Source organism: Corvus cornix, chromosome 1, assembly GCF_000738735.6.
Source record: "Corvus cornix cornix isolate S_Up_H32 chromosome 1, ASM73873v5, whole genome shotgun sequence".
NCBI lineage: Eukaryota > Metazoa > Chordata > Aves > Passeriformes > Corvidae > Corvus > Corvus cornix.
In genome coordinates, this window is record NC_046332.1 from 17285833 (window position 1) to 17308454 (window position 22622).

A 22622-nucleotide genomic window follows, 5' to 3' on the forward strand; every position below is an offset into this window, starting at 1 on the left:
TCTCTGTCCCAACAGCTTTGTTCCCAGTGCTGTGTCTGGTCTTACACCTTAATTCCCAGCTAACCATTCCTTCTTCCCTTCTGGAGTCCATCCTGCAGTCCATGGGACTGCATTAGCTAACCCTCCTTGCTCCTGCCTGTCCTTGTGCAAGCTTCTGGCACCCAGAACTCCCTGTGAGCCCCAAGCCTCCAACTGCGCAGGGTGAGGTCTCAAGATTGTACCAAATAGCAGCTTCTTCATTCTGTTTTTGCATATGGTTTGGGTACAAAGGCATGTACACAGCACGTGAATTTATAAATACAGTCCTTCAAAAATACCTCATGAATGGCTGCTAAGAAATACCTTTTTCCACTAATGATTTAAAACAAATATGTGTCCTCTAAAACATTTAAGTTGCTCTTAACTCAAGCTATGATTACTGAGAGTGACTGTTTCTTTCCATAACAATTATTGAACTCACATGACTGACTGAACACCGCTTGATAGTCCTGGAATACAGACTATTTAATAATTAAAAACCTATGAAAATATTTACTACTGCATCCAGCCTAAAATTTATTCATAGATATTACTTGTTTCTTCATAAAACAAATGAGATTGAAATCCATGTTCAAACCCAAGTTGCTGCTCTTAATTTCTTGATTTCACTTTTAACTTTGCTTTTTTTTCAGCTCAGACTTTTACATTTACCTTCTTGGACTGAAATAAGAAAAACTGGAGAAAGCATATTGGAGAAAACTCAATTCAGACCATGACTAGTGTAGTGATAACACTCAGATAATATCTTTAAACCAGCTGAGCTGCTGCTGCCTCCAGCCAGCATTGAATAGACTTGTTTTCAGATCTATATGCACACACCAGAACATCTGATCTAGAACTTTGCTCAATGCTGTCAAGCCTGAAGGAGCACAGGTCCTATTAATAGGACTTCTGGAGCACATCATCCTCTTTGGACAGCAGTTTGTGGGTCACTGCTTGATAGCCAGGACTCCAGACTGAGTGGATGAAGTGGCATTTATCATGTGAGACCCTGGCTCACCACTGAGCCCAGTTCCAGTGCACTGGGTGCAGCCCTATGCCCAAGGTATCAGGAAGCCAAGACGCCCATGTTGTTTGCAATATATCACCTTGACCACAGAAAACTGATGGAGTGAAAAACCTGTCAAGTGGGGAAAGAAACGCAGGGAAAGCAAGAGCTGACTCACTACACATGATAGGTAGAGAACACTTTTTATCTATTCATCACCTTTTTTAGGTGAACAACTAACTTTTGGAGCAGGAAGATTAGAGAGCTCGTATTTATCAGTATAATCAGACTCTTTACATTTATGGAGTTCCACTGATTTGTTCATAAATCTTCTGAAAAATATTAACTTAGTCTGAAAAGGCAAACCTGATCTACCTCAAGAATGTTTTTATAATAAATTATCTGTATTTATTATAAAATAAACATTTATCATTGGTGATGGAATAAAAAAACATCTCCAAGGACATTCATTGACATGACATTTGGCTTGGTTTTCAAAGATGTATTTAAAGATGTCTGCTGAAATTAATCTTAGTTACTCAGGCTCAAGTCCCGTTGATTTTAGTGGAGGACAAGTAAGATTTCAGAATTTTAATGGATGCTGATATTCCATTTCAGTGGTCTTGTGTGGTGCTTTGAAGCAGTACATCCTGTTCAAAACATGACCCAAATCTCACTGTTCCACAGAAATGCATTTTCTTTACTTTTGACTTTGAAGAAAGTTTGTTTTCCCTCTGTGTGCTGAGCATGGGTATAAAGTGTGAGGGGAAACCAGAAATCCCACCAAGTTAAACTCAGTCCCTTCCCTGCTCAAACCATGACATTTATTAAGGCTTTACCTGTGAAGCTGAATGAAAGGTGCTTGAAGGCTGTTTTTTCCAGCTCTTCTGTATAGCTGGATAGAAATTCTCTGGGATCTGACTCCAGCCACCTGGCTTGGATATTCCTGTCCTTGCTGAGTTCTGCACTGCAGTGCAGAAAGAGCCCTGCAAACACTTTTGTGGTGTGTTACCCAGACAAAGGAGCTTTCCCCAACCTAGAAACATGGCACTTCAGTGCAAAAGCAGTTATACTCTTCAAGTTCCTCCAACAGCAATAAATTCAAGGAGCTTGAGGTTGAACAGAAAGGGAATAAACCCTTTAGTAAGTACTAAGAGAGGCCACGAATGATCCTTGTGTTCCTATATCCTTCCTGTTAACGACTCTTTGAAAATCCTGTGACAGTTCAAATAAAGCACCTGTCAGCAGCATTGTTTCCCTTTGGCAAAGCTAATGTTTCAGAAGAGGACATCTAGAACTGTTCTCTTTCCCAGTACAAATTAATCCCTTAAGGCTCTCTTCATAATTTTCTATTTCCATTCAAACTGTTGATCTTTCAAAAAATAACAGCCAACTAGTATGATGAGCAGTATAGCACATGATTCCTCAACGGCATACGAAAAGTGCTATGCCAGCTGCCCCAATGAATACATCTTGCTCATTCTCCCCTGCCTCTCTTCTTTGTCATGCCATAATTCGATTTTGATTCGTGAGGTTTCTCTCTTTCTCACTCTTAAGACAAGAAATCTACTCTTAGACTGTCTTAATTTCACCGTGACAAAAAATTTAACATTAGAAGTGATTTACTTTTAAAACCCTTGCCTGTGTTAGGTTTGGTAACACTTTAAAGTTGTGTTTTAGGTCACACACTAACACTCTTTGCAACTGTTTTACAGAAATATTTCCAATTTTAAATACTTGATCTCTTGTCAAAGTTTAGCCAAAATATCCCTATTGATTTTCAGACAGAAATAACATCACAGTGGTGAGTCTGAACGTAATTGCAAGCTATTCCACCTTTGCACACGCGTTACATCAAGGACGCTTTCCAAGCTGAGCATGAAGCTCCTTTTGTATTGTACCTGAAATACGTAAAGGTAAGTTAGCCACAACACTGCAGACTTGTGTAAGGCCTGCTGCATAACTACAGCTCAAAACCAACAAATCACAACTGGATCAGCGCTATAAAGGGGCTGTAGTAAGTCACGATCCTTTCTCAGCTTGCTTGTTCCATCCCTGCATTAAGTCATCTTGGTGCATATGACTGACGTCAGTCACTGCCGTGATCTTTAATAGCTGCAAGCTCTGACAAGTCCTGTAACAACGGGGTGGATCTAGCTCAGCTCAGGCTCAGTTAGTGCAGTTCTACACAAGGACCTCTTGCACTGATATTGATAATGGTGATGCAGATGCTGGAAAGAAAATAAACTGACAGATGGCACTGAGGAGTGCTTCCTTTTGAAGATGGGACACATCAATAATACATCTCATTAAGGCAGAAAATAGGTGTATTGACTCAAGTCAACAAACAACAGACACAGAATCCCATAGCCTACAAGATCACGTTTCAGAGGTGTAGCTTGCTTTTGGATCTGCAATTGCTGTATCCCTATTAAAAAACACAGCCATCTATCCACAACAGAACAGCTCTCTTCCTTCCTATTTTGTAGCCCAAATATTTAAGACCACTTATAATACCACAGTCACAGCTTCTTAAAGTTATCTCTCTCTGGGGAATTTATCCAAGCAAAAACATGTGCCTGTGAAAAACAATTTTTAAATCCCAACATAAAAAAAAAAGGGAAGGAAAAAAAGAAAACATATAATATATTGCTTCAAAATCACTCACAGAAATTACCCAGTTAACACAATGTGTACTTTCAATATACTTTTCTTGTGTACTGGATTATATTTGGTGACCGTGTACTTCAAAACTACACATGCACCTACGTCCTAATATTAACATCTTATTTTGCCAATATCAAAAAATCAATTACATTTAGAGCTTGCTTTTGTCACCAAGAAGTAAACTTTTATTTTACATGTCTGTTTGTCTGTTTCAGGCTTATTTATGAAGAATTGAACACTGATTTTAAACAGAAATGAAACAATGAAAAGGTCTTACCTTTGTGCATCCTTCTCGACTCCGAGTCTTTGGTCATGGTTGCCAGGCAGTGAGGAAGTACACTGCCACAGCTGTTGCTCTGTCCTAATGGTAAATGTCCCTGCAGGAAATTTTGTAAATACGTGCTTAAAACTGTATTTCAAGACTTATTTTATCAGCAATGGCAAAATAATGTGCTTTGTCATGGATATTAATGTCATGTCATATCAATCAGCCATGGATATTTCCATTATGTACAGTCTCTATTAGGCCAAAATGTTTTCATAGTACCTCCACCTTCCTGCTGTATGTTGATTTACCATGTCACAAATAAAGAGTATTTTCACTTTATACATAACTTTACCATTTAGAGGCCTTCAGCAGGAAAGAAAACAAGTTGTGTCTCTAGAATCAATTTAAACCAGCCTGAAAATACAATCCTTGAGACAGAAATTGTGCATTTATGATTAATGTACTACAGCATGGCATTTCCAGAGGTCAGAAGAATGGCTGGAAGTGCAGAGGGTTTCATATACATTCCCATTTGTTAATAAACCTGAAGTCCATTCAAAGTCAACTTGATATGTGAATTTGGGGGGTTACATAATGCTTAGGGTGCTACCCAGCCTTCCCTCTAACACAACACAGGATTTCCTGCAGAGGCTGGAAGGCTGTGAGTAGCAGCAGCCACGTACTTTGTTTGTGATGTTGCGTCCCAGCGTGGCGCTGTTGAAGTGGGGAGACACAGACGGGGCAGTTTTCTTGCGGGGTAAAGTATCGCTCAGGTACGTGCACTCCCTGTGCTGCTTCTTGCGCTCCTCCAGATTTCTGAAATGCTTCACGGGGAATTCATTACAGTTTTGACAAAATGAATTGATGCACTTGCTCAGTTATACTCTATATGGAAAATACTGAAGATGATAGTCTGGAAAGAACAAAATCTAACATACAGAGCACCTCCTGCTTCACAGTGCTTTCCATCACATTACAGTGATTAAAAAAATGCATTAAATTCATGTGCACATTTTATGTACATGTCCCTGTACCTTTTCTTTGGTGTTAAAAATTCAAGTCTAGTGTACAAGTGGAACCCAATTACAAAGGAAAACTTTCCCCTAGAAGTTATTCTAATCAATTGGTGGCTTAAAACCATACAGCTTTTAAAAGGCATTGTTCAAATGTATATGAAAATTTAATTTAGGAGTTCATACATACATTATTGCTGCAGGGCCTCTGACAGTTACAAGGGCTCCTGAATATTAATATTTGCCACTGTATTATTAATATAAGGTGAATTTTTGTTCAGTAACATTCTATAATACAGCATGTTGATTTTTAAATGAGCAGTGCCTTTAAGTGCAACACTCTGCAAGCACAATCAACTTACAGTCTATCACTCTAATGTTCTCACACATATATCAACTTCGTGGCCACCATAACAAAAGCAAACAAAACAAAATAATCCCAAGTTACCAGCTTTGAATCTGTTACCTGTTGTTGCCTGCGGTGTTTCTTAGCTGGCAGAGGTGGAGGTGTATCAGATAAAGGAATAGGATCTACATGAGTAGCCATGACCTCAGGCCAATGGACTGATGGAAGTTGAGCAATAGAGCGAGGAGAAAGAGAGTGAGGAAACACAAATCCAGAACAGAGAGGTGATCTTAGCTTTATAGAAAAAAGAGAAATTACACACAGTGTTTTCTTTTTGGAATTTCTCAAAAGATACGGCACATACAAGCTGCAGTTTTAGCACTGTGTTTGTTGGAGTGTTTAGCAGGAAAGGAGGTGTGCTCTATTGCAACTCTCAAGGCATATTGAGCTACCAGAAGCAGCACACAAATACCAAATGCTAAACCAGTTTCAGCCTTATTGCAATGCAAAGGTACGTGGCTTTACAATTATAAGGTTATTCTGTTCCTTTAAAAGGAGATTTATTCAAAATTTGCTCTAGTCATTACAAAGGCAAAAATATTCAAAGGAATGAGGAAAAGAAAGTAAGCTAGAGGACAGACTGGACAGACTCCATGGAACAGCTAAGATGGGTAGAAGCTATTCATCTCCCATAACTATTCAAGATATACTTCTACCACTTTACATGGGGGGGAGGGAAAGAAGCTACAAAACACAAAATGAACACCTGGACACTACTAATCAAGTTGTCATAAGCTTGTCCACAGACTGTTTCCCAGAGGTGCATTACATTATAGGGTTTGCCAGGCAAAGATTGTAACTTAGTGCTGCTTGGGTCATAAGAATTCAGGGTTTTTTGCCTTCTGAGTCCCATCTACCTCATCAAAGACACTTTACAGCTAGAGCAGTCCTTTAGCTTTACTATTAAATCTGTTATCTGACTTGGTAACTGGCAGAGAGCAGTTTGCTTTAGGGTCAGTTTGTAACATGTTGAATTACCAAAAAATAAAAAATGAAGAAAATAAAAAGGCAGCCATGAAAGAACAATGCAAACAAAGGGAAATGTCTCTCAAACAAACCTCTTTATTTTGTGGCTGGCTCGTCAGCACAGCCGTGGAAGGCTCAGTGGCAACTGCTTCAACATCTGAGGGGGTCTGAGTGGAAGGGGATATATTCGTGGAATTGCCATACAGCTCACTAATTTCACTTACACTGATATAGCCCTAAAAGGAGGAATTCAGAAGTTAAAAGGAGCAAAAGCCAAAAGACGTGCAAGAGTATTAATGTATCCAGTACAATGAAAGTTAGTTTAGAGTGATTCAGCCAAATATTTATTATCATTGAAATACTTAATCATAAATAAAATAAAATTAGCATCAAGATTTTCGAATGTTAAATACCTGGATTCTGAAAACTGTTCTTAATTAAATTCCAAAAACATTTGTGTAATCAAAATGGAAATGTACATTAAGTGTCCAAAAGATTTTACTAAAATGCAAACACCCTTTAGAAATTATGTAGCTCTTTCTCAGGAAAGCAGATTGGGCGAAAAGGAAGAATAAATCTTATCTTTATATCTTAATTTGTTTTTTGTCTCTGATAAAATAACCTGATTTGTTTCTTGCCTAACTATTAAGCTAATTTGAGTAAATCAAATGAGTAACAGAACTGGGAAGAACTTTTATAAAGACAAGTCATTGCCATAAATTACACTAACAAATCTCCCATTTGCGTCATCTGGAGGACACTTCTAGCTTTTATATATTACCAGAAGACCCCAGCTAAGATGCTGTTAGTGTTAGCCCTGCAGCCATTACAATTTGCTTCCTTTTTTTTTAAATTAACCAGTCATACAGAAGGTGATGGACTGAGAAATGGCAGGAACATCAGTGTGCTTCTGCCTGCAAGAAGATTTATGCAACCAGATTTAAGATATAATGGCACAATATAGTTATTGCATGTATTTTGGTGTTAAATGGACAAATGTTTTTTATAAAGTAAAATATGGATTCTAATCCACTGTGCATAGGATACCAGGCTGTACAAAGTCAAATGTCATAATCCATAGAAAACAAGGCTATGCCAAAGGAAGAATAAATCACTGTTGAAGCAATGTTATAAAGATGAGCTAGAAATATGTTTATTTTTAAATCAAGATGTTAAGCTGCTTTCACTCTGACAGTGTGTGGCAAGGGCTGTGTTTCTAGTACTGCACCAACATAGTGACATACCAGTGTGTATACTTCAGCAATTCCATAAGAGAAGCCAGACTGCTATTAGCATTTCTTCTTTTTAGAAATGCCTAAATTTAGTAATGATCATAGAAGACAATTTGAAAAGAAATACCAACATTACTATCTATTAGCATAATTTTCAGTGTATGATATCAGTTATTTCAAGCAGATAAGACAATTCTGGAAAATTATGTATCATACATACAGAGTGAACAAAGCACTCTACAAATGGGAGGCAAATCTTAACTCTTATATTATTTGATGACCCATTAATTGAGGAAACTGGCTAGGATACTAAAGTTTATCTCTCAAAACATGTGACAACACTACAGTAAAATAGAGTCCAGTATGAATTAACAAAACTTGCTTAATCATCTTGTAGTGGCAGTTTATCAGTAAGCAAAACTCAGCAAGTCTATAATGCAACATTGTGTCATTTTGAAGATATAAACACTTTGGCCATTATATGAAAAACATTCAGTTCTGACTCACACCAGTGAGGATTCACCATGGGGATAAAAAACCAAGGAAAGAACAAATGACTGTGTGCTAGTTCAGGCCCCTATTACATTCAATTAAATAAATGGTTTCAAGTCAGATTAGTCATCCAAGTCATTTTGTCAATGCTGAACTTTTAAACAGCATTGATTTTGCTCGCTTATTTAAGTACTGGGATAAGCATCCTCCCTCTTTGTGTGAGGCAGCGTTACTCTCTTGCAGGCAGTGACTCAGCTCACAATGAATGGAAGAGGGTTACAAATGTGTGCTTTGGTGAAGAGGGCTGGCAAACATTGGACCACAGACTCGACTGATGCATGAGCAATCCTATGGTGAAATGAACTGCTGTGCCAGCAGTCTCTATAAGCCTGTTTGCCATTTGGTGCCTGATTTTCAAAGGTGCCAGGACAGCCAGAAAAGAATTAAACTGGGCCGAGACAAACACAACATTTGGCAAAGGCATTTCTTTTGTAGGACAGAGCCTGTGGAAACACTGAGGATGAAACAGATAACCCTTGCTGTTCCTCCTCTTATTTGCCTTGGAGTAAGTCCTAACTGACTTCACTGCAGTGATGGGAATGACACTACTGAATAATGCATTTCATTAAAAAGTGTAGCCTCACTCAATGTAGTTGCATTTTGAAGTATGTAAGTAAACAAGCCATTATGTGTCTGTGATAAAAACCAACCAGATAGCACCCGTTCTCTAGTGAGAGAATGCTCAGATGCATCTCAAAAGGAAAAATAATGAAGCTTAGACTTGCCAGATGTCCTGGTGGGAGGTCAGATGTCCAGGTCAGAACCTTGACACTGAAAGTCTAAGCAAGCGAGGAAGGGTGCTCAATCCCAGGGGCATGGGAAACTGCACACCAGGAACTTGGAGATCAGATAAGCAAGATCCCAATTCCCAGGTGCTGAAAGGATATGTGGTTGTGTTAGACTTTTGAGAGCCCAACTTCCCAGAGTGACAGCTACATCATTAGATGTGGCAGACCTTGCTCAGGGCTTCAATACAAGCAGTTCCAGCAAGTCCAGTCAGAACTCTTAAGCAGAAGTTAATGAAGCAGCCATAGATGCATAGATTTCTTGCTTACTCTAACTATTCAAAAAAGTGAAATAAATAGCTCAATACGTATCTTAGAACCACAGTAGCTTGAAGTCTTCAAATCAATACTTTTTAAAAAGAACAAAACGTACATTTGTCATGCTTTAGCAAAGAGCCTTAGAATAAGGGAGGGGAGGCAATGATAAAATCTACAGTGCAAAAATAAGACCAAACTATATTTGTACTTGAACAGTTATTCCTAGATCTCATTCTTCTTCACTTCAATGAAGTTTAATTGTCTATTTTGAGAAAATTAGACATATACACACACTCCACACACATAAAAACAATAATTTCTCCACAGCAAGAGATTAAAGTGATACCAGTTACATTTGGAAGAATGTCAAGAGAAGCTATTTCTGCTCACTAATGAATTTAGACTTCTATGAATAAGTTTAAAAAATTGTATGAAATTACTTTGCAAAGACTTGATGACTAGGACTTCACTAAATACGAAATACTAAAGTGCTTTTGTATTAAGCATTATTAAAAGTTAGTTATGGTAAAGTCAAAAGCAGAGAAACTCTTTACCTCTTTCAGACTATTGGGACTGACAGGAAATCCCTTTCCTCCGGAAAGTGTGGAATATTTCTTTTCCAGATTACAGAGATTTTCTTTTTCCTGTCAAAACCAGACATTTTATATTAAATAGCCACATAGTGAAAATAAATGTTAGCCATTTCCTTAACTATGTGAAGAAACACACTGGGAGAGAAAGCTGAAACTGCACAGCAGAGCTTCAGCTTCATCCATTGAGAACAGAACTGAACAAAAACATGGAGATACAGAACAAAAAGCAAATGAAAGACTTAATATTTAACAACCACAGCCAAACCATGTAAGTGCTCCTTCAGCGTTTTGAAAATGATGACTCTGCTTAGTGAACAAAACATGATTTCTCTCACGATTAAAAGTAAAACATAAAACAGACGTGAAGGGTTCACACCAGCTTCTTACTAACCAGATGTTAGCTGATGTGAAGTCATCTCATGGCCTTGCAGGGGCTATTGCAAGCCAGAAATCTGAGCACTCTGTGCACCGTTCTGGTAGCCACACAGGGAGCACAGGCTTCCAGCTTCAGCACGTGGGTGGGTGCCTCTGCTTGAGCCCTTGGGAGAGGGGGCACCTCTAAAACACTCGTAATTATCAAATGCCAGCAGTGTTTTCTCTTAAGAAACCTGCTGATTAACTGCAAAAGATTGTTTCTTTTTCTTTTAAAGGTGAATGTCTGTCACACGATTACCAACTTGCTAGCTTCTGCACAACTGATGCTCTTCTTGTGCTCTACATTCTTTTATTCTATGAAATGCTCTTCTATTGCATGCTAAAAATGCTTGAAAGACAAAAAATACTTACCCTTTGCAGCATCATTATTAAGTTGTTTTTCTCTTTTACAAAATGATCTTGTTCTCTTTGTGCTTGTTGGACAATATGATTGGCTTGTTTTTTGAGAGCAGAAATCTTTTCCTAATGTAAGAAGAAAATCACAACTTACATGATTTATTTTCAAATCTCAAGACAACCTGCAGCACGGATCGTATTCATGAAAGTTCACTTATTCATATGCATGATTAAGCAGCAGGAAAAGAAGTTTTTACAAGACAGCTTACTGCTCTGAAGGAGATAATTAAATAAGAATTAGACAGTAAAGAGAAAACTTACTCAAGAGACAAAAGAATAATTGCACATATTCTTTGATAATATAGTGACAAGCATCCATATACTGAACAGAACTGGTTAAGAGATTCAACCTCTGATTTCTGAAAAAAAGTGGTATTTAATCGATTGAGATAGGACCTTTATAACTAATTTTTAAAATAACTGTATTTTCTTAATTTGGTGTTCTACTATTATTTTAACAAAACCATTTAACAGCAAAATCAATAACAACCCTAAAATAACTGTAGTTTTGTCCAGAAAGTACAACTCTCCTTTCTTAAAAAGGAAAAGAAAAAGCTTTGGTACTTTTTTTGAGCAAATTGAAGGGTTTGATTTTCACATAAAATATGTAAACAGGGCATGAAATGTTATTAATTTCTTTCTTCTTGGAGAATTGCATTATTTGATCTGTGTGGGATGTCACAGGGCCATTATCTTTGCTCTGCTTCAAAAACTCTTTCAAAGAGGAATGTTTTGCATTATTTCTTGCAGATGGGCAGGCTGTAGATACATTTCCTTGCCTTTATGCTCAACAAAGAACAAATTAATCGAGTGTTGGTGCTCTTACCTTTCTACTGACAATGCTGCGCTGATATTCAGCTACTTCATGCAGGAGCTGTTGTGTCAGATTTTCCTTCTCTTCATCTAACCTGCTTTCGTGTTCAAGCTGCTGAAATTCTAAATCTTCAAAGTGTTTGCTTTCTATGTCCAGAATATCAGCATCCTTAAGAAAAAAAAAAGTAATATGTAAAAAAGTAATCATACTTTCATTGATACCACAGTAGAGATGCTTACAAACACAAAAATCAACCTAAAATTATATATTTCCTACAACATGTCTCACCAGGATCTCAATACTTTTAATGACCTATTCTCATAATAAGAGAATAAATAGGGCTAATTATTATTTTGATGTTGCTTTCTCCATCACTCCTACTATTGCCTCTTGCTAAGAAGCACCTGCACAGCGAGGGAGCTGTTTTGCAGCATGCAGAGCAAGTGGAGCCCCCCAAGCTGGCTGGGCTCTGCTGTAGCCTAGCTGGGACACCACCAAAGCCTGAACCCGCCTAGTGAGGTTGTCACATGCCAAACTCAGAGGGCACCTGCTTTCCAAACAAAAAGGACAAAATATCACACCAGTATCCCCAGAGAACTGCACAAGGAATTAATTGCTGAAAATTGCTCTCTGTGCAATTAAGGACTCTAGTCATCCACCCTAGCCAGAAGGTGCAGTACTTCAGAAAAAGTATCAGCCCACTTTTATGCATTGCCCTGAACTGATATCATGTTTTGTCAGAAAAAGAAGTTGAATGCTGCAGAAATGAACCAAGAAACAAGAATACACCTGCCTTCCGCTTAGGGATGATGAGATAAAACTCATGGTGCTTTTCAGCACAAGAAATGAATGCTAATCTTCCTCCTGCAACATCTGTGCATTCATAATATGAATTCCTGCTTACAAGTTTCAGAGTCCTGAAGAAAAGGGTGTTTTTAATAATTGCAGCATTAGTAAATGGTAAGGCTCTCTAAAATAAACACATTGTACATAACTTGCTACACAAGAAAACCTACATCCTTGAAGCAATTTTAGAGGAAGGCAAACTTGCTCCTTTTCTTATTTCAACCTAAGGCAAAGGTTACTGGCCAGGATAAGCCACTACTAAGTTAAGTCTCTATAAAAGGAATTCAAAGCCAGGTTCCAGTGTACCGGGAAAAGACACAGGATGCAGAAACTGAAGGATCCAAGTTACTACATGGTATACAAACATCTTCCCCTTACTCTCCAAAAATGTGCTCTTCACTTGTAGGAGATAGTGAAGAGATCAAAAGCCAAGGTGTGGGATAAAATTTACAGGAAAGCAGTTACCTAAAATCCAGAAATGCTTCATTTGAACTGGCCAGACATCTTCAGCATCCCCAAAAAACCCAAAAGGGCTTTGCCTGGGACATGAAAGTCAGTAAATTCAGCCTATTGTACATCACAATAATTGCTACTGAGGCAGTAGAACAGACTCCAGAGAAGGCAACCAATAATGAAAAAGCCAGCTGGTGGCATTTAAAATACACTTCCTGCCCAATAGGGAGAGTGTATATGCATTTCAGACACAGGGAGCCCAAGAATCTGCCAGCTGCCCACCCCAACCCAAACTCCAGACTCACCCTGCAGCCAGCTGCTACAGTGAAATTGGCTGCCCACTCCCCTGGGCACAAATTACCAAGTTACTGAAGCCCGAGAGAACAACTGAATTTGTCTCCTTCATGCCTTCCTCCTTGTCAGTAAAGTAGCACAAGATAACATGTTGCAGACTCAGGTATTTCACAGGATAGTTTGGGTTGGAAGGGACCTTAAAGATCATCCCATTCCAAACCCCTGCCATGGGCAGGGAACCTTACACTAGACCAAGTTGCTCAAAGTCCCATCCAACCTTGCTTTTAACACTTCTAGGGATGAGGAGTCTACAAGTTTTCTTGGCCACTTGTCCCAGTGCCTTACCAACCTCTGAGTAACAAATTTCTTCCTAACATCTAATACAAACCTCCCCTCTTTCAGTTTAAAGCCATTACCCTTTGTGTTATCACTACCTGCCCTTTTAAAAGGTCCCTCTCCAGCTTTCTTGAAGACCCCTCTAGGTACTGGAAGGTGCTGTAAGGGCTCCCTGGAGCCTTCTCTTCTCCAGGCTGAACCCAGCTCTCTCAGCCATTCCTCACAAGAGAAATGCTCCAGCCCTCTGGTCATCTTTGTGGCCTCCTCTGAACTCACTCCAACAGGTCCATGTCTTTATTTTGTTGGGAGCCCCAGTTATTTTTGGGGAAGGTATTTTCTCTATTTTGGGTATGACACTTACAATCATTTCATGACTGCTCTCACACTTGAGATCAGTTTGAGAGCTCCTGAGCACTAATTCAGTGATAACTTCTACTGCATTGACCACAGCAGCCACAGCTAAATTCCACTACAACTGGCCTGGACTAATATGCAATAGAACTAACTGGACACTTAACCACACTCCCACATTTCAAGTTTTGTCCCACTTTCAAATCCAAAATCATTATTAAGACTACTTGTCAGGAACAAAAAAAAAATTTAAAAAATTTAACCAAACAGATTTCTAGAAGCCTCTTGATGGTCAATAGTGAAAAGAGATTTACTACCATCCCACAGCAACAAGACTGCAGCATCTCATGAATTAATTAATACATTCAAGCATGTGACTGCAGAGGAAAAGCTTCCTTTTCTTTTAATATGTATGAGACATTACATAATACTGCCTGTTTTTTTTAAGGTTACGTACAAAAATCTTTAAGTGTCTCAAAACCAGCGCACTTTTTCTGTAGCAACTGAGAATTTAACATTGTTGTTTCCAAAGCTGGGCTTTTTTACTTTTTGCTCTTTGAAAAAACAGAATAGAATTCTGCAAATAAAACAACATCTAATGAGTATTTCCTATAAAGCAGAAAAGCCTTTTTTCATCACTGCTATTACAGTATTTTTTCCTGATATAAACACCCAAGACAGAAAAAAAGAATTAACTTTTAGATAGCCTCTTGAGCTTGCCATACTGATGCTTTCAAAATTATTTCCTCTGCCCACTAAAGCTAACTATATGTGCTTAACACTTAAGGTTAATGAATACTAAGAGTTTTCTACAGAAAATAACGGTACCTTCATTGACAATATTGTAATTTTTTTGCTTACAAATAACACAAATTAAAATCAAGTTACAATTAGACTTTATGCAAAGTTTATTTATACCAGTGTGACACTGTTGAAAATATAGAACAAAATAAAGCTATTTTGGTAAGTGGTAAAATATTCAAAATTAATTTTTCAAAGTGCAGTTCAGGCTAACAGCTAAGTTACCTATTGAAAAAGAGAAGTTATCCATGCCTTCACCAAGATAGCAATTTACTGGCCAATTCCTGTCTTTGCTCACAAAGGTAAAGAATGATGTTCCACCATCCATCCAAACATCACAACAGCTTCCACATCACCTAGCAGACCTAAAGGGCTAATTACAGGCAAGTGACCCAAAGCTGTAAAAACATTCAACACCAAATGATTTCTAATCCACACATTTGCACTCTACTTATTTGCCATCATGCACATAATCTATTATAAACATTCCACAAAAAAAGCCATAACCCTCATGACTATTAACAATTCTAAGTCGCAAATATGTTCAGACACTGGATACTTGAAAGAGAAGATGTTACACTTAACTAAGAAAAAAAAAAGAAAATTAAAAATCAACAAAATAAAAAAATTAGTGTGATCTTGAAACTTGCTACTGACCCTCTTCAGCTGCTGCTGTAACTGTTCCCTCATGGACTCAGGGCAATTATCAAGCTGCGTCTTCTGCTCGGAGTAAAGCTCCTGAAGCCTCTCTAGTTTTTCCCTCTCAGCATCAAGTTTTAATTTTTCCTGAAGCATGAACCAGAAAATAAAAACAATTACCTTCAAACCCAAGCAGTTGTTAGTGATTATGACAGTGTGTGGCACAACCTTACTGAACAGTTGAAGCACGCAGGGCAGAGACAGAAACCTCGTTAGTTGAAATGCAATGGTGGGATGCAAAAGGATCAAAACAAAACGTTCATTGTTCTAGTGGCGTGATTAATTCTCTCTCTCATCGCTGTGCTTTGGACCTGTGCCTGGATGACTATTAAAGCCCCCTGCCCAAATGCTTGTCTCACCTAATGTAAAAATAAAATAAAGTAAGGAAACTGTAGCCATGTTAGTGAGGTAACTGATGAAGCTGAGAGAGAATGAGTAGCTTTTAGAAAGCAAAGCGGATGGAAAATGATGGCAGTTTGGAAGTGAGGGAGAAATGGACCTACCCAGGAGAATGAATTTCATGCCTGTGTAGCTCTCTACAGATACACTTTAGGAAGCAGTGAAAAGACAGAATGAGACAGAGCATTATGAAGAAATAACTCTGGGCCAGGAAATCCTGTTGCAGCAGAAACACCAAGTGATCCAGCAAATTTGCTTCAGGATACAGGAACTGTAACCTGTTCATGGGGATCACAGGGGACAGGTTCCCTGGTCTCCTTCAACTAGTTCAGCTTTCCTTTTGTTCCATGCAAGCAGCAGTACTCAGCACACTGCTTCTCACCCTCCAAAGCCTTTGGCCTTTTAATCTTTGTAATCAAATACTCCATGATTTACTGTGCAACACTGCTCCAAAGACTGGCTGTGTATCACTTAAAGCTTGCCTATAGACTGTTATTTATCTGTGGACCAAAGTTTGGGAACCAATAAATCAGAGCACCGAGCATTTTTTCAAAGTCTTTCACTTAAATCTACACTGGCCAACACAGCAAATGCATTTTCTCCAATGCAGCAATTAATAACTGGAAAAAAACCAATTTATGCCTGATATGCCAGGCGTAAATAATCAAGCAAGTCCCTGAAACCAGGCCATCTGCTATCTTCTAGCATCACACCTGTATAGTTTTCTTTTCCTACTTATTATTCTGTAGTATTGCATCTCCTTTCAGATGGTCTCTAATCATCTCTCCTTAATACTCAAAAATTAACAGTATTCTGGCTACTCCAAGAACAGCTGAATTCTGTCACAGCATCTACTCATTTCCACTTTTTCCACTCCCAACTATTATTTAATTTTGAAATCAAATGTGTGGTGCAGCAGGTGCTGTATGATTGGACATTGAATCACTCTTTGCCATAGAGAAGGAATGTCTTCTAGTATACCCTGCTTGCCATTTCAAACTGTGGGAAAACTTCCTCTTTGCTACGCCTGACGAGTTTCTCTTATGCATGGCAGAGGCATAGTAATAAACATGTATTAGCTGCCTGCTTTCTTAATGATTTTATCTCTAAATCTGAGTGGGATCACGGGCTGGGATTCAGTTTTTCCAGTAACTAAAAACAACAACAGGAAGAATTTTTATTCATGTCCAATGTCAACCAGATTCCCAGCTCCATTATGTTCATTTACACGTGCAGCTTCTGAGTTCATACCATCAGATGAACAATATGCTGAACACAAATACATTTTATTAAGCTTGTGAAAAGGAGCAGCTGAGCCAGCATATTCTATGACCTGGACTTCCTGTCCTAGCTTCTGTCTTACAACAGCAGCAGCAGGGATCAGAAATACAGAGGAGGTTGCACGAGTGAGCTGCACAATGAGGGAGAAGCATGCAACTCCTGCGAGGTCACCTCTAGACCAAGAAGCCCCATTTGCTGAATCATCCTTATTTCCAAAACAGAAGGAAAGCTATGAATAAACTAGTGGTTCCCCTCCTCACAAACTCTGCTGTCCATTTAACATTCAACCCACGGTCTGCCACCTTGTTTCACACTTGCCTTTTCGGCCCACCTAGCCATCCAAAGCAGCAAGGACTTCTCTGACCTTGGCTGCAGTGCCTCTGAAGCTATGAATAGCTCTCTAAATGTCTATGCACTGCTACAAGCATGCTCATTCATCAATGGGCAAGTCAAACCTCGGGTGTGAGGAGACATCATCAGCAAGGATAAAACTCCCAGAGACTCCTGCCAGAGATACTGTTACATGCCTCAAGAAATTAGAAATGTATTCCTTTGAGATTGAAAGTGATACTCATCTGGTCTATTTATAGCATAGGAAGTGCTAACATCCCACCAAATTGTCTCCCTTCAAAATGTGCAGTCTTAACAGGAAATATCACTTTCAGCAATGAGAGGCATTATATGTTTTGCAGCTGTGGAGTTAAGTTTGCTGTCGTCTCAGGCTGTGCATTGGTGAAGTCCATTTAATTCACAAAAAGTAATTTGAATGAGAATGAGAAATGAGAAGTGAGAAATTTTTCATACAATTTTTCATACTTATTTTTCTGTAAGTGAATCAAGACAAGTTCTTCTAGAAGGGGAAAGATTCATAACTTCACAAGCCAAGTGCAAGATGCAGCCGAGACAGGTCTGTGGCTGACTCCACAAGCTGTTTGCTCTGGAGCAGCCGGCGGCACGGCTGTGAACAGAACCCACGCTCCTGCTGCTCATCCTCATTTAACCGCAGGAGCTGGGACTTGTTAATACTTCTCTGCAGACAGCCCCAGTGCTGATGCCAGAGGCACATCAACTGCAGGCTGGCTGAATTCTTAACATCCAATTTCCAGAGGAAAACAAGTACAACATCTGGTCTTAGCCTACTGCCCAGCTTGGCCTATGGTCTGCCTCCACATGCACGTTATGAACCGATTTGGGGTCAGCCTGAATACAAAGCAGGACTGACTTGGGGTTTGATGACGCTGGGGCAAAGCTTGGATCTGTTTTGGAGGAGTTCTGGAAACTGTGAAGGATAGCAGTAGAAAGAATTGTTTTAAATGTTTTAAAGTAGCAGCATCTCATAACCCACACTAAACTTCAGACATGCACATTCACTCCCTCTCAGTATGGAATCAGCTACTCTCACAACTCTCACAGGTTCCTGAGAAATGTAACTGCATATAACTGACTAGAAAACCCCACTGAAATAAAACAAACTCTCCTGTCCAAACTGTACATGCTTCTTTTCTGTATTTTCAGACTACTCTTTCTTGCATTCCTTGATCTCTTTAAGAACAGATGCATTAAAATTGCCACAATTTAATTCTTTGTGTTTAAATCCCTGTGGGTTTCATGACAAAAGCTATTAAGAGAAGAAAATAAAATGTATGCCAGGTATATGAAAAGGAGTATAGTAAGATAGAGGAAGGTTGTTCATAACAGTTCTTTTTTTCTGTATGAGTGGTAACTAATTTATTATATAACAGTCTGTATTCAGTGATGGCATCTATACAAGAGATCTCAGTCTTGTTTCAGATGCATGTATTAATCTACTGTTAAAAAGCATTTTAAACCAGAGGAAACGATCCCTCTGCTTTGAGTAAAAAAATCCCAATAGGTGCCCACATTAACCTGCTCCTAAGACAACTCAAGTTTTTTGGAATTTCTAAGCTCATTCTCTGACCACTGCAATGTGTTGTCCTAGTGAACAGATGGGGAGGCAAAAAGAAAGCCCTTGATTGTAGAGCACTGCTCCTTCATGAGGGTAAATGAGGAAATAATCATCCAAACCACAGGAAAAAAAAATCAAGTTAGGAAATACAAATTACTATAGTCTTCAGCATCCAGAGGACAGTAAGAGGATTCCCATTAGGGGTATAACCCATTCTGATATTTCTCTCATGAATGTTTTAAAAGAAAGCTTGTGAATTCAGGTTTTGCTCCTGGAGTCTTTGTAATCAACTTTGTGCTCATTAGTGTTCTCTCTACAGGATATCTTTATGTGGATATATCCAGCAGATACAAGTATTCCTCAATACACCTTATCTTGTGTATTGTGTCTTAAGGAGGTAGATAATGTTATGGATCTGGTAGCTCATCATTTTACAACACTTGATTACATCTTGCTGAACTGGAATCTGACCAGTAAATATGTAACAGGCTATGCTATATGACAAAAATTTGTCAGATTCATCAGGATAAAATCCAGCAGCAGGAATTTTGCATCTAGAAGAGAAAGGATTGAGGAGAGAGGTGACCAGTATATTTAACTTTGATTGCTGGTGGCTCATCTGACAGCTGCTCTTTCCTTGACTCTATTCTTGCAAGTCTTTGCAGTACTAATTCGCAAAGAGGCTGAGCTTCAAATGTTTTGGCATGTCTGGGATATTCTGTTAATGACTGAAAAAATACTTTCACAAAAGCATGTGGACAAAATTAAATGTATTCCAAAAAATATGAGTTATCCCCTGACAGCTGCTCCTGATTTCTGTTTTTGAAGAGGGAGAAGAAACCTGGGTTGATAAAGGAGTTCCAGAGTATATATTTCTACCATGACATAAGGCAAAGGTCCTCTAGAAGAAAAGGAATAATCTCCCTCTCTTTTTTAAGAGTCTCAACTTTTGCATAAATACTTGTTTTGAAATGGTCAGTCAAAACTCCCGTTTAGCTGTGATTAGCTCCCACAGCATGCCTGCTGAATTCATTACTAATTTTCAGTTATTTCTGTTTATTCATGCTTACTGATCTATTCTTTCTTTCGCTGGCTGTGCTGTTACTTTCAGCCTCATGCTTTACTTGGAGACATAGGGTGTGGGGAATCATTAACCATCCTCCTCCACATATGCTGGACTGCGTGTTTTAAAATGGCACAGATTAAGGAGGCACTGTGCGAAAACAGAGAGCGTTGCAGAGCTGGATGACATCCAATCAGGCAAATACAATGTTCTTCAATTTCCTTATAGGCAAACATCAATCCTGATCTAAGCCTCATGAGCGAAGGTTCATCGGAAGGAAGTTGTAAATGCAGACAGCACCATGGACCTGAGGTGCTGTTCCACTGGAAACAACAGCATCACTGTTGTACACCAACAGTACAGAATGACTGCTGTGGTAGTTACAGGGAGCTAGGCCCTGGTGGCAGGAAAAAGGGAAAAGGGAAGGGAAAAGCTTCACCTGCTTGCTTGTTTCAGGTACTGCCCAGCTCAGCTCTCTAGAGCAGGCTGTGCCTAAAGTAATTTTTTCAAGATCTGTAACTAAGCTCTGTCCCAGAGAGTTTCAAGCTGTATCTGTCAAATTATGTTAGTAAGGACTTACCCGGGCTCTCCCTGCATAAATGGAACTTGTGATTAATAGCCTCAATGCTGATATTCACATATGTAGGTTGTCATCTTTTTCTGTAGATAAAACCAAATATGAAGAAAGGAAGGAAAAGAAGGAAAGGAAGGAAAAGAAGGAAAGAAAGGAAAGAAAGGAAAGAAAGGAAAGAAAGGAAAGAAAGGAAAGAAAGGAAAGAAAGGAAAGGTGATTGTAAGCTGTTCTCAAGCAGGACAGCCAAGGAGGCAAAGTTGGACTTTTCTCTATATCCTAGCATGGTTTCCAGCACAGCTAAAAGCACAGGCCATGTGAAACAGCTCTGGAAGTAGCTACCCCAGTCAGGACAACTGAGTCCTGACAGCACTTGTCCCTGGCAGACAGGCACCACAGCAGAACTATGCAGAGTGCTGCAGGGCTGCTGAAAGCTTCTGTCATCTTTTTGAAATGGCAATCACCCACAGCTCTGATTTTCAAAACCTAAGTAAATCAACACAAGTTGCTTCATTCCTTACAATGTGTGTAGTGGCATAATCACAAAGGAAAGGGAAATGCTTTCAACTCACCTGAGGGTAGGCACTACACCATTTACCCCACCGGTTCCCCTTGTTCTCCCCCACATTAGTCCTGCCTCATGATCTGAGAGGGCTGAGCACAGGACTCGGATGAGACCAGCATGCAGCTTAACATATAATGTACAAACCCGCTCACAAAATACATCCCTGGTTTACAAGCAAGGGGCTGGGACACCGAGACATTGCACCACAGCAAAGAGCACAATGATAGCCCAAAACTGAACTCACTCCTGCCTTCCAACTTCCATGATGTTTTCCAGTCAATTCTTTTGCCTTGCAAGGACTAAAACTTGTGGCTTTAATACTCTGAAAAAGTTGGCAAAACTTTGTGTCCTCACCTAAATGCAATATGCACTGCACATTTAAAAAAATAATAATAATTTTAAAAAATCAAATAATCAGGTAGAAGGTAGTACAAGAGCTTCTACATACAGTCCATTTCAAGTACATAACATGACACAATAATTAGGTTGTAGTTTATTATCTCTCTTTTTAAGAATTTCACAAGTTTTTCAAACAGGTGCATGGGTAAGGATGAGACTTGAGCAGGCAGGAGTTTCCTGTCAAACAGATGCCAAGATCTGTGGCAAATTCCATGAGATGCTCAAGTTGCTCCAGAGACAAGTGCCATCATATACAGCACTACTGCCCCACCATCGTTTCACAAGTGAAATGAACTCTCTCTCTCACCTCCAGACAACCAACACCATGTGGTGTATTCAGCTATCACTCCCTTACCCTGACAGAAATGTAACCACTGTTTGAGATATGGGACCCCAACAGCTTCTTGCCTTGAAGCCCCACCAAAATCAACACCCCAGGTATTGGTAGGGGTGAAATATTCAGGCAACTAACAAAAACTGTGACCAACCTCTGGACACTGGGACACTTGTTTTAGCAAGAAACAACACAAAAAGTGCCATCAGCAGAGTGAAGACTCCTGGCCGAGCCTTAACTCTGTCCTAAGTTTCAAATTATTTCAGCAAAAGGGACCACCTACCACCTCCAGCTGAGCCCCCTTTTTGTAGATGGGGATTGATCCTGTATTACTACAGAGCCAAGATGTTGACTATCTTGCACCAGATCTGCATGGCTGAACTTTAACATAGATACAATAATCAAGCTTTAAAAAATGCTACCGTTTCAAGCCAGCCAGAACTTTTATGTGTTGACAGGATCAGTGCCATCTCTTTTGCTGGCTGACACTACTTTCCCCAGAGCACTTCAGCTGTCACTTTATACTTTACTCCTTTCACAGAAGCCCATCTCCCATTTCTTTTATCAACTTTCACTTTTATGCAATGCTTTCAGACATACTAAAAAAAAAAGAACTGTGAGGTTATCCCTACAAAGATAATTTCAGTATTAACTGAGCCATGGCTTGACATTTAGAGCACACACTCACAGCTGGGTTTGTTTGTTTGTTTAAAACAAAGAGGAATGAAAAAGAAAAGACAACTAAAATTTTGTAACTGATCTGACTAGTGCCATGACTCACACTGAAAAAAATGTTTTGAGTGAACTTGCCTTATAAGCAACAAGTGCTTTTTATAGGCTGCTTTCCATGTTTCATTTCAACTGAAAATTTAAACTAGACCTGTCATTTGA

At 39.1% G+C, this 22622-nt stretch overlaps 1 protein-coding gene across 9 annotated transcripts in view; it reads right to left on the reverse strand.

Moving 5' to 3' along the window:
- Positions 1 to 22622, reverse strand: part of PHLDB2 (pleckstrin homology like domain family B member 2) — a 118803-nt gene that overhangs the window by 13804 nt on the left and 82377 nt on the right. For 4 of the 9 annotated variants that reach the window (XM_019283799.3, XM_039557379.1, XM_039557403.1 and 1 more), the window contains 8 exons: positions 15151 to 15279; positions 11425 to 11580; positions 10554 to 10664; positions 9729 to 9818; positions 6440 to 6583; positions 5442 to 5615; positions 4646 to 4786; positions 3972 to 4071 (listed from right to left, as the gene is read on the reverse strand). In XM_019283799.3, coding sequence (XP_019139344.1) covers positions 3972 to 4071; positions 4646 to 4786; positions 5442 to 5615; positions 6440 to 6583; positions 9729 to 9818; positions 10554 to 10664; positions 11425 to 11580; positions 15151 to 15279 — 1045 coding nt within the window. The remainder of the gene's footprint in view (positions 1 to 3971; positions 4072 to 4645; positions 4787 to 5441; positions 5616 to 6439; positions 6584 to 9728; positions 9819 to 10553; positions 10665 to 11424; positions 11581 to 15150; positions 15280 to 22622) is intronic. The other 5 variants (XM_039557405.1, XM_039557409.1, XM_039557421.1 and 2 more) reach the window with 5 other exon arrangements.